Below are 12,842 nucleotides of genomic sequence, written 5' to 3' on the forward strand. Positions count from 1 at the left end.
ATCACACTAGGAGCAGCTCAAACGGGTACTCAGGTATGTTAAGGGAACAGTTGATCATGGTTTACGCATACGACGGTGCTCATCTAGAGACATTCATGCTTTCTCTTATTCTGATTGGGCTGGTTGTCCTGACGATCGAAAATCCACGAGTGATTTTGCTGTTTTCTTGGGGAGTAATCTTATATCATGGGTTTGCAAGAAACAGAGAACTGTTGCCAGGTATCCACTGAGGCTGAATACAAAGCTCTTGCAGATGTTTGTGTTGAGGTTCTATGGATTATGTCATTACTGCGTGAAATACAGATTCCGAGTATTTCCATTCCAAAATTATGGTGTGATAATCTAGGAGCTACATATATGAGTGTCAATCCAATCTTTCATGCGCGCACCAAGCATGTAGAGATTGATTATCATTTTGTTCGTGATCGAGTAGCTTCGGGCGATATCCAAGTCAACTTCATCTCCACAAAAGATCAACTTGCTGATATCTTCACCAAAGCTCTGCCTGGACCTAGATTTTCTTCCTTAAGGGACAAGCTACAGGTTACTAGTATACACTGTGCTTGAGGGGGAGTATTAGGACTCTATGTATATGAGTCTGTTTAGAACTTCTTATCCTTGTCACACTGTGACTCTGTTTAGAACTTCTTATCCTTGTCACACTGTGACTCTCTACTTCTTATCATTGTCACACTGTGACTCTCTATTCTATATATTCACATCATCTGATCTCATTGTAATTAAGTTCAGTAAATACAATACAATCTGTTCTCATCCAGAAAACTCAACACTCACTAAGTTAAAATTTAGGTATAACTAATGACTAAAACAGGTTTTTTTTTTTTTTTAAATGACCAAAACTATGAATTTCCTGCTAAAAAATTAAAGGGAAAATGGCATTTTTTCCCACTATGTTATATACTTATAGCACTTTTCCCCCCTCAATTATTTAAGTGGCTCTTTTTCCCCCTGAAATGTTAAATGGACATATTTACCCTTAAAATAAATATTTCATTTATTTTTATTCTCTAATAAATTATTACTATAATTTGGTTCAAACTAGATACTATAGTAACCAAACCAAAATATTCCAATTACAATTTATAATCAAAACGCGATATTTAGAGTTTATTAAAATCGCGAACTGGAATGGCCGGTTCATGTTCCGAACTGAAAAAATAAAATACATTTATTGTTGAATTTAAGCTATTTTAAAATAAAAAATAAAATTTTAAAATAAAGACGGTTCAAAATCGCGAACGGGATTCGGAACCGCCGGTTCATGATCCAGTTTTTTTTTTATTCTTAAATTTAATAAATTGAAATCCAAATATTGGGTTCTAGATCTGAATCATAACTGAAAACTTTTAATTCGATTGCTATAGTGTCTGGTTCAGTTCGAATCGAACCGTGGTAATCGCTACATATACGCAATAATTTGTTGGAGAAGTAAAATAAATAAAATGTTTACTTTAAGGGTAGAAATGTCAATTTAATATATTAAGGGGGAAAACCACCACTTTTAAAATAATTGAGGGGGCTAATGTGCTTACATAAATAATTGAGGGGGAAAAAGTGCTATAAGTATATAACATAGGGGGAAAAAGTGCTATTTTCCCAAAATTAAAATTAAAATTTTTAAATATTTTGAAATTGGATATCAAAAGTTTTCCCACCACAGGTCAAAAGTGCAGGCACTATTTTTGACCATCTTTAATCGAAGAATAAAATTTCTGGTCACCATCTACAATGATCAGAGAAAATTTTTAAAACTCTAAAATTTGGTTCAATTCTTACCAATACAACAACACTCTATCTTGGTTGAGTTCGTCATAAAGGGTATTCCTATTTAATATGTTTGTTGAGTTCGTCGTAAAGGGTTTTCCTATTTAGTATATTTAATTTGAAAAAAAAAAATTGCATGTTTTCTTAAATTTTCTCTTGTCCGTTACTATGAACTACAATATCTTTAGAGTAATGAGTATGTTTGGTTATTTCCTATCAATTAAATTTGTGAGAAAATATTTTCAAAAAATGTATTTGATAAAAATAAATTTGCAAAGAAAATTAATTAGCATGTTTGGTGGATGTTACCCTAAAAACATAAGAACCTTTGGCATTGTACCTTACCCAAGTTTGCAGAAATGCAGAGTTGATGCTGTTTTCTTCTACCTGACAACAATAAAAAAGTTCATGGCTTCTTCATACAAAGCGAGTCTTTTGATCAATTGCCTAGTTCATAGTTCTGTCTCATTCCAATCATATGTAGTTCAATCGCGCTAATTAGCCTCGGTCATGCCTCATTTTGGGCTTTTGGCCAATCACGCAAACACAATACTCATTCAACGCTATAAACAAAAGCCTCGTATGCAAATATCACTAAAGAGAAGGCACACCATGGGTATACTCGTATAAATGGAGCTTGCAAGCAAGCAGGTATGTGCAGAGATGGTAAATGGTGTGTGAAATTGCATCAGTGACATAGAAATGGTCACTACATTCGGCTTAAACGTATTAGTCAATAATGTCATTCCAAAATGAAATAAAGGCAAACAAAATCTACTCAAATCTTAGGGAAAACAAAGTTAAAATCAAACATATAGATCTCCATGCTGAAGGTATAAAGCAGAAATACATGACAAAAACCAACACCTGTCATTCTCGTCAACAAGAAAATTCTAGTAAAAGAAGCCAAGAACTTTTCCTCCAGCATTCTTTCTCCTGGCTTCCTCGTGGTCCATGATGCCAGCAGATGTAGTCAGCACAATGTATCCAAACTGAAAATCCATCAAATAGAATGTGTAAACTAACACGCCAAAATCCAAAATAGCTTTTATATCATTATAATTACACATAAAAGTAATGTACTTCTCATGGCCAAACCCAAGAGGTAATTGCAGAGTTCTGCTCCCCAAGGTGATAGGATATGAGATTGACCCTTCGGAGATATACAGGATTCCCTCCTTTGCAGGAGAGCCTCAACTGCTCATCAACAAAGAAATCTTTATTTTGTGACAATTGCTACCACTTGGGTCTTGCAAATATTCAGTGAGTTGCCCCAAATTCAACGTGGATTGTCACTCTTATTTAATCAAACATGCTACGGAGAACATGATAGAGGTACAAATTGATTTATACAATCTAGACAATCAGATCAAATATACTTGAAAAAAACAATAAATTCATTTGGAGAAAAACCCAAAGGGCTCCCTTTCAGTGTAAAATACAAATCACGAAACATAGACATGAGCTGAAAATCAAGGAAACTGGAATAAAATCTTCAGAACATAAAAACCACATCAACAATATAGACCTTTATGAGATAAACAACTTTCAGATGAGTGCCAAAGAATGTGTACCAACATTAATCCTTTGACAAGTACATTACCACAACACAATGCTGATCAGGGCCAAAAAAGATTCAACAGTATGAATCAAGAAAGATTAATAGTAAACATCTCTAAGTGGAAAATATTAATTTGAATAGTGTATGATACCTGTCTTGATGGAAGCAACCTTGCAGTCCACCCTTCAATATCCTTGACACCAATGTCAAAACGAGGACTAATTACACCACACTTGTTTAACCTCCCATTCAACTCAACGACAATTTTACCTGCTCTGTGATCATCCACATACTCAAACTCCCCAATGTATCCTGCAAGACATCCAAGAGTAAGCAAACCAAGACCACCAAACCCATAACAGCAATTGTTCACAGAATGAAACAAACATACCATGCTTCTGCATCACCAGAAGAAACTTGACAATCACTTTTGAGGAAGGCCTAATCATAACCTGTCTCTTTCCCCTCTTCTCAGCATTGTACATGCTCTTCAGAGCATCATTCAACACGCTAACTCTCACCATTTTTTAGCAAAAGTTCTATATCAAAACTCAAAAAAAAAAAAAAAAAAAAAAAAAAAAAAAAAAAAAAAAAAAAATCTCAGCAACTGGAAACGAACTGAAATTCAGACAAAAAAGTTGGATTACACGGTAGACAGCAACATATTTCTCAAAACTAAAAGGGACAAAGTGATATACTAACGATCTATGACCATAGCAGCTAAAAATCAAGTCTCTAAACATAGGGCACCAATGTAATTCACGAAAGCAATTGAAGAAACAATCAAACACAAGATTCACGTCGAAAATGGGAAAAATTATAAGACAAATCCCAGACAACTTACCCGAACACTGACTCGGAGAAGAGGAAAGAAATCAAATCACTGCGGCAGAGACGTTTCTTTGAATAGAGCTTGATAGTATAAAGGAAAGAAGCACTGTTGATTATGGACTGTTTTTAGGGTTTCTGCTATGGGCTTACAATGGATTTTAGTGGGCCTTTGCAACGTTGCATTTTCTTTCACATTTATGACTTATGAGTTTTATTTATACTCTTTGTAGTGATGTTTAAAAAAAAAAAACAAAAATTCTTGCTCCGCATACGTTTAGAATAATGAACATTACCCACACGGACTTAATTTAATAGTTTAATGTGCAGTATTTGGGAGAAGAAGAGAAGAATAATGAACATTGTTAATTTGCATAACCTTTTGAACAATGAGTCACTTTTCAATTCAATAATCATATCCAAAAATCTTAATTTGTCCCAACTTAGAAATAACATTTGATAAATTGCCCAAAACTCTGCCACAAGACTCGCATCATCAACTTTTATAAACACTAGCTATAATATATTAACACCAAAAAAGAACAAATTGCACTTTTGGTCCCGTAACTATTAGGGTACTGATAATTTGAGTACGTGACTTTCAAAACTCTCAATTTAAACCTTTAACTACGCAATTATTAGCAGATTTGGTCCTGCCGGCCAAATTGTAATTCTTTTAAAATTATTTATTTATAAGGGCAAAATGGTCATTTAACGTCATTTCTTCTTCTTCATGGCGACCGGTATTATTAAAGGAACAGAATGAAATCAAAAGAAAATATAGGTATTGTTTGGTAAATAGTTAGTTTATCAGCCAATTTTAACTTATCTGATTATTATTAGTTGTTTGACTTGGTTAAACAATTAATATAAATGTTTGATTAATTAGCTTTATGCAACAACTTAATGCTCAAAAATGTTAAAATTCAAAAAACTGTTCAAAGTAGTTTTTTTAATCAGTTTTTTGAGAAAGTCATTTTGCATATACTCAGCTATCAGCGGGCTAACGACTAATTTACCCAACACTTTTCTACAATCAGTTAATGCTATCAACTAGTCGAACCTACTAACTCAATCAACTAACAGCTATCAGCTAATAGCTATTTACAAACACTCCCATAATTCAAATATAAAAAGAAACAATAATTTTTTGTACAACACAAATATTCAATTTTCTTTTTTATGAAAAAGTCTGCTTAATTCGAAAATATATCGATGGTTTTATTGGGACCGGGTCCACCATAAACCGGGTATAGAGACACAAGACGGGAGTAAAAAACACTGGGTTTATTACCCGGGGCGTTAAGCCCAAAATAACACGTACAAAGCCCGAGGTAAAGGCCCAAGGGTGGGCTATGCTGGGTTGAGAATATGAGACGATCAAGACCACTAGACCGTAGTGCTTATCGTGTCCGAGTTGCCCCTTGCTAAGGATCCAGAACCCCTATTTATAGCATACTCCCCTCATCCCTTAGCGTCCACGTGTCCCACGTAATCCATCACCACTCCCCCATTTATCGCTACGCAAGCGGGCACGTTTGCCGTGGCGCCACACGATACTGCCCGCACCACGCGACCCTGGCAACGCACACCGCCCCGCACCCCCTCGAGAAAGGGGGGAGGGTGTCGTTGACATGCCAAGGGGCGCACCGCCCCCGCTGGCCGCGCCTTGGCCTGAAGTGGCTGGTGGGACCCGCCGTCGGCCAGTCGCCGGCCGGTGGTAGAGGCTGCCCGCTCGAGATTATTGGTCAAATATAAGCTGTTGCGCTTTAGTACATAATGGTTGACGTGGGTTGGTGCACGCCTGCTATGCGGGAGGTCCTGGGTTTGAAACCTGTTAACAGCCTCCTTCCTGGCTTCTCCCATTCACTGGCCGCGCCGATCTTCTTAGCCCAATACCTTGCCAATAAAATGGACCTCCGAGGTCCCATATCCCCCATCATATGTTATTCGCCCCATTTTACTTGTCATATCTACTATTTATTAGTCAAACTAATTCTTTTTTCTTTGATGATTTTCTTGAGTAATTTTTAATTTTTTTTTTAAATTTGACTTTTTGAGTTTAATAGTACGGAGTACTAAATATATGAATTTATATAATAATATTAAATTTAATATTGTGAAAAATCTATATATATATATATATATATATATATATATATATATATATATATATATAAAAGTAAAATCTTCATAACAAATTTTCCCCCCAAAACTTTTGTAGTAAAACTTATTTGGTAAGTAAATGTCAAATGGAAATTAAATAAATAAATAAATAAATAAATAAATAAATAATAATAATAATAATAATAATAATAATAATAATAATAATAATGTTATTACCTTAAATAAATAAATTATTATACTATCCCTTAAATAAATAAATTATTATACTTTCCTTTTGAATTAGTATTTTCTACCTATAAATACAAGAGCTTCTTCAATCAAAGAATCTCAGACTCATCTTTCTGCTTTCTTTTTGTATAAATTTTCTACATTTTTCTAACTATATTCTCACGTACTTCAATATGTTTTGCAGTTTGGACATCATGAATAGTTTCATCAACGATATCTTCTTGAAGCTCGCCCAAGAGGTGACTCGCTTGGCCCACTACAACAAGAAGCCGATAATCACTTCCCGCGAGATCCAGGCCGGCATGAGATTGGTTCTTCCTGGCGAATTGGTAAAGCACGTTGTCTCTCTAAAAACACTAAAGCAATCACCATATTTACAAGCTCTTAGATGAAATCATTTAAATCTATGTTTCCTTTTTATATAATCTCAATTAGGGATTAATAGATGTAAAGTAACTTGGATTTGAGTTTAATTTCATATTATTCTTCCAAAAGGTTTAATTTCATATTATAAGTATTGTTATCTACCTTCAACTATCAGTGAATCGATTAGCATTCTCAAAAAAAAAAAAAAAAAAAATTGAATGTCTATATCTACGTGCATTTAAGATGCAACATGTTTATGATTCATTAGGCTTTGAGGCAGGAGAACACATCTGGGTACATTGCATATTAGTGGATCTGTATCTCATTGCAAACAAATATCCATACAATTAATTAATTAATATATTTACAATTATCATTATTCTAATTCAAAAAAAAAAAACTAAAGAATTAATTGTAATAATGAAATTTGTTATTAATATTCTGTTACTAATTGACACAGAAATCAGACTAAAAGAAAAAACGAAATTAATATTAAAAATGGACTCGAATTAAAAAAAAAATGTGCTTAATAAGTAAATAACTAATTTGCTAGACAGAAAATTAGGGTAAAGGAAAAAGAAAATGATTATTAAACATTGTACCAGATTGTTTTTATGATTGAAAATGAATATTACAAACGTACCAGATTGTTTTTATGACCAGAAATAAGAATGAATTTTACACACGAGAATCTATTATTAATATTCTGTTATACTAATAGGCATGGAAATCATGCCAAATGACAAAAGGATTTAATATTAAAAATTTATTAGAAATATAACACAGTTTTTCCTACGAAAAAATTAGTAACCACCAAATGAAATATTAGGAAAAAATTATGAAGAAAAAAGAAATGGAAACAAATATTAACTCTTTCTATGAATGAAAAAAGGAAATGAATATATCCATATTTCACTTAAAATATAATCAGTAATTATATTATATTATTATAATTATATTAATTATTTATGAAGAAAAAAAGAAAATGAATATGAAAGAAAAAAAATAAAATTTAGACACGAAAATATATTATTAATATTTTGTTATACTAATAGACACGGGAATTAGGCCAAATAAAAAAAAGATTTAATATTAAAAATTTATTAAAAATATAACTCCGCTTTCCCTACGAAAAAATTAGTAACCACCACGTGAAATATTAGAAAAAATTATGAGGAAAAAAGAAATGGAAATGAATATTAACTCTTTCTATGAGTGAAAAAGGAAATGAATATATTCATATTTCACTTAAAATATAATCAGTAATTATATGATTATAATTATTATAATTATATTAATTATTTATGAAGGAAAAATGAAATGAATATATTAATAGTTTACTGGAAATATAATCAGTAATTATATTTTTTATAATTATATTACTTTTTAATTATGTGGAAATGAATATTAATTCTTTTTATGAACGAGAAAGGAAATGAATGTTTCACAAAGAAATCTGTTATTAATATCATGTTACTAATCGACATGGAAATCAGGCCAATTAATCGACAATTATTAGAAAAATGAATAAAAATCAATATTAATTCTTTTTATGAAGGAAAAAAAAAAGAAATATATATATTCAAAAGGAAATGAAATATGAAGAAAAACGAATGAATATGTTTATATTTCACTAAAAATATAACACAACTTTTGGCACAGAAATCAGACCAAAAGAAAAAAGAAATTAATATTAAAAATGGACTCGAATTAAAAAAAAAAGTGCTTAATAAGTAAATAACTAATTTTCTATATAGAAAATTAGGGTAAAGGAAAAAAGAAATGATTATTAAACACGTACCAAATTGTTTTTGTGATTGAAAATGAATATTACAAACGTACCAGATTGTTTTTATGACCAGAAATAGGAATGAATTTTACACACGAAAATCTATTATTAATATTATGTTACTAATAGGCATAGGAATCATGCCAAATGAAAAAAAGATTTAATATTAAAAATTTATTGGAAATATAACACAATTTTCCCTACAAAAAAAAATTAGTAACCACCAAATGAAATATTAGGAAAAAATTATGAAGAAAAAAGAAATGGAAACAAATATCAACTCTTTCTATGAATGAAAAGGGAAATGAATATATCCATATTTCACTTAAAATATAATCAGTAATTATATTATTATAATTATATTAATTATTTATGAAGGAAAAAGGAAATGAATATGAACAGAAAAAAATGAATTTTACACACGATAATCTATTATTAATATTTTGTTACTAATAGACACAGGAATCAGGCCAAATGAAAAAAAAAAATTAATATTAAAAATTTATTGAAAATATAACACCGCTTTCCCTACGAAAAAATTAGTAACCACCACATGAAATATTAGGAAAAAATTATGAAGGAAAAAGAAATGGAAATGAATATTAACTCTTTCTATGAGTGAAAAAGGAAATGAATATACTCATATTTCATTTAAAATATAATCAGTAATTATATGATTATAATTATTATACTTATATTAATTATTTATGAAGGAAATTAAAAATGAAATGAATATATTAATATTTTATTGAAAATATAATCAGTAATTATATTTTTATAATTATATTATTTTTTAATCAGAAAGGAAATGAATATTTCACACAGAAATCCGTTATTAATATCCTAATCGACATGGATATCAGGCCAATTAATCGACAATTATTAGGAAAAATGAATAGAAATCAATATTAATTCTTTTTATGAAGGAAAAAAAAAAAAGAAATGAATATATTCAAAAGGAAATGAAATATTAAGAAAAACGAATGAATATGTTTATATTTTACTGAAGATTGTGAAGATGTGATCGAGGATATAACGATGGTAAATTTGACAATTTTGTAAGATTTTCTTAAACTTAGAGTTAGTATGTTGACTTCGAGATTTGTACATGTTATATCAAGTTTACCAGTATGTAATATATACAGATCAAAGACAACATGCGTCCAATACTGTTTACAATCAAGAAAATGTAATTTTCTTTAAAAAGAATAAGCAAGGTCTCTAACTTGCATACAATCTTACAAAGTTAACAGATGTGATTCACTCAGCAGAATATCTACTAATCAACTGAATTACAAAAAATGCACATATCATATTTATATGGAAAAAAAATACTGTAGCTCCCAAACATTGTGCTATGTGTTCAAACTGCAACGCTCCTCATATTTCAGACTATCTATTATCAAGCCACGTGATGATGATGATAAGAGCATTACCTTTTTAGCCCAATCAACCAATGCTTCTTTGACCTTTTCAATTGAGAGTGACTTTCCAGTCCCTGGACACCCAGAAACATACAAACTTCCAGCCTTCCCCTGCTCAACACATTGCTTGCAAAATTCCAGAGCACGATTTTGCTCAGCATCTCAACACATTATAGTTGATGGAGCAGTAGATACATGCAATGCCTCCTTCACAGCATTTAATTGCTCGGGATCTATTTTTACAGAAGATAAAAATAGTAAATCACACATCACTAGAGAGCTACAGTGATATTATATCCTCCAGAACACATAACTAAACAAAATTCAAACTAAAATTTAAAAAAAAAAAAAAAAACCCTGTATACGCAGATTCCGGTCCGATTCTTCTATAAAAAATGGTCTGGTTTCTTCAACTCCTCTGTCGGTAGAAAGGTCTCCGGCGAAATTGAAGTCGCCTCGGCAATGCCTTATTGACAGCCCGGCGATGCCTCATTCCATAGTAATATTATACCTTAATTATAAAAATTCTACCTAATAATTTTAGTATTAAATGTCATACAATAATTACCATAAACACTGTTTAATAATTGACAAATTCAATTAGGAAATAAAAATTACTATTATAAAATCTTTGGTAATATGTACACACTATTTTATTTATTTCGGTTTAATAATATTATATCTTATTTATAAAAATTCAAAATAATACATTTAGTACTATTGAATACTGATTGACTAAAAATTATCTTAATTATTAAAGCAATTAATAGGTATTTAGCTTTAAAAAGTTTTCAAATATATGAATTATTATACATAGTAGCATGGAATTAATTAGTAGGACAATTATATTAGGTAATCTAATTAATAATTTACTTTTTAAATTATATTCCCTTTTTAATAATGAATATTTTCTTAAAGTATATACACAGATTATGCTTATCAATATAGAATTTAAAGTGTATAGATGTATAATATTATTAGTACAAAATCAATTATACTTGTCTTAATAATTAATTATTAATATTATTGCCTAATAATTATGTGTTGTCACCTTTTTCGGGATAATTATTATGGTAATTTATATACATATATATTTTTATACTTAATGTATAATATTATTGGGCACAAAATAAATATACTTACCTTAATATATATAGATTATTTTTAATATAATTTCCTAATTTATTAAAGTTAATTATTCTCATAATTTTTCTTTCCTTCTTTTGTGTAATTATTATGGTAATGTATTTAAATATTAGAAGAGAAAAAATTTTATAATTAATATAATTAATGAAATTATTATTGTAATTGTCACAATATTTGGTAATTATAAATAATATAATTAAGAAATTTGAGAAATATAAGATTTCTTCCGTAGAAATATTTGTGACAATTTCATTAAATTATAATTAATAAAATACGAAATATAATTAAAGAAATGAAATTATAAAATTAACAAAACATGAATATTTATAATTTTTTAAATATACATACATACACTTTTTAAATTTCTAAATATAATTTTTTAAGTATAAATCTATCAATATAAATTAAAATTAATGAAATTATATTATAATTTTCCTATATACATATTAATAAATATTATGTGTATATACAATCTATTATACAATCATATAAGGATATGCGTCCGATTAGAGTTTATATTTATTCATACAAAATTTAGAATTTACAATTTTATTTATTTCTAAGAACAATTCTCTTAGTTATTATTATTCATATTTTTAGAATTAATAATATATATATATATATATATATATATATATATAAAATACAATTTGGAATAAATCAACTTAATTATATGAATTTTTCTATAAATTTATCTAAATATGTACATGATTAGAGATTATATTAACCATATAAAACTTAAATTTAAATTTTGTATGTTATGAAAATAGATACTTGACCAAATATATAAAAGTCCAACTATATTATTATATTGTACATTTTAACATTTTTTTATTTTTTATTTTAATTTTAAATTCATAAAAACAAAAAAAAAAACAAAAAAAATTCCGTGCAACACACGGGTAAAACACTACATTTAAAAAAAATACAATTTCATAAATATCATAAATTAATTAGTACAATATCATTTATATTTATAACAATTATTAAAGAAAAAAATAAATAATTTCAAATATATGAACCAATGATTTCAAAATGAAACTAATATACAGTTACAAATAAATATAGCATGATTAGATTTACTTTAATTAGTTTTAATTTCCTTAATGATATGACTTTTCTTTATCAGTTTTTTGTGGGAGACTAAGGGAGTGTTTGAGTTGCTGGAAATTATTATAATTTTTTGAATACTTACTAATAAAAAAAATTAAAATATTTTTTACCCCCCCTCCCCTCCCCCCCCCCCCGATAACATGTGTAAATCTTATATTTTTTAAAATTACAATTTGATAAATATTATAAATTAATTAGTAGAACATCATTTCTGTTTATAAATTATAATAATTAAAAAAAATTCATATATGTGAACCAATGATTTCAAAATGAAATTTATATACAGTTATAAATAAATATAGCATGATTTGATTTACTTTAATTAATTTTAATTTTCTTAATGAAATGGCTTTTCTTTTATCAGTTTTTTTATGGGAGGCTAATGGAGTGTTTGGATTGCTATAAAATATTTTAAAATAAAAATTCATACTAATAAAAAATCATTTTAAAATATTTCTTTAACCCCTCATAACAT

General features: G+C 28.9%; 1 protein-coding gene across 1 annotated transcript; it reads right to left on the minus strand.

Annotated features, from left to right (window-relative positions):
• Positions 1-2,477: 2,477 nt before the first annotated feature.
• Positions 2,478-4,300, minus strand: LOC109156678 (40S ribosomal protein S15a-1-like). Its single transcript, XM_019304516.1, has 4 exons — positions 4,191-4,300; positions 3,738-3,885; positions 3,498-3,658; positions 2,478-2,777 (listed from the first exon to the last, which is right to left on the minus strand). The coding sequence occupies exons 2-4, from the start codon at positions 3,868-3,870 to the stop codon at positions 2,679-2,681; spliced, it is 393 nt and encodes a 130-aa protein (XP_019160061.1). The 5' UTR covers positions 3,871-3,885; positions 4,191-4,300; the 3' UTR covers positions 2,478-2,678.
• Positions 4,301-12,842: the final 8,542 nt, after the last annotated feature.

This window comes from Ipomoea nil, unplaced genomic scaffold (assembly GCF_001879475.1).
Source record: "Ipomoea nil cultivar Tokyo-kokei standard unplaced genomic scaffold, Asagao_1.1 scaffold2754, whole genome shotgun sequence".
In the NCBI taxonomy this organism is placed as follows: Eukaryota; Viridiplantae; Streptophyta; class Magnoliopsida; order Solanales; family Convolvulaceae; genus Ipomoea; species Ipomoea nil.

Bases quoted from the DNA above. Each gene is read 5' to 3' on its own strand.
- LOC109156678 (XM_019304516.1), bottom strand. From the start codon at position 3,870: ATGGTGAGAGTTAGCGTGTTGAATGATGCTCTGAAGAGCATGTACAAT. The intron at 3,659-3,737 runs GTATGTTTGTTT...GATGTCTTGCAG, and splicing joins TCTGGTGATGCAGAAGCATG to GATACATTGGGGAGTTTGAG. The intron at 2,778-3,497 runs GTATCATACACT...ATGGATTTTCAG, and splicing joins GGTTGCTTCCATCAAGACAG to TTTGGATACATTGTGCTGAC.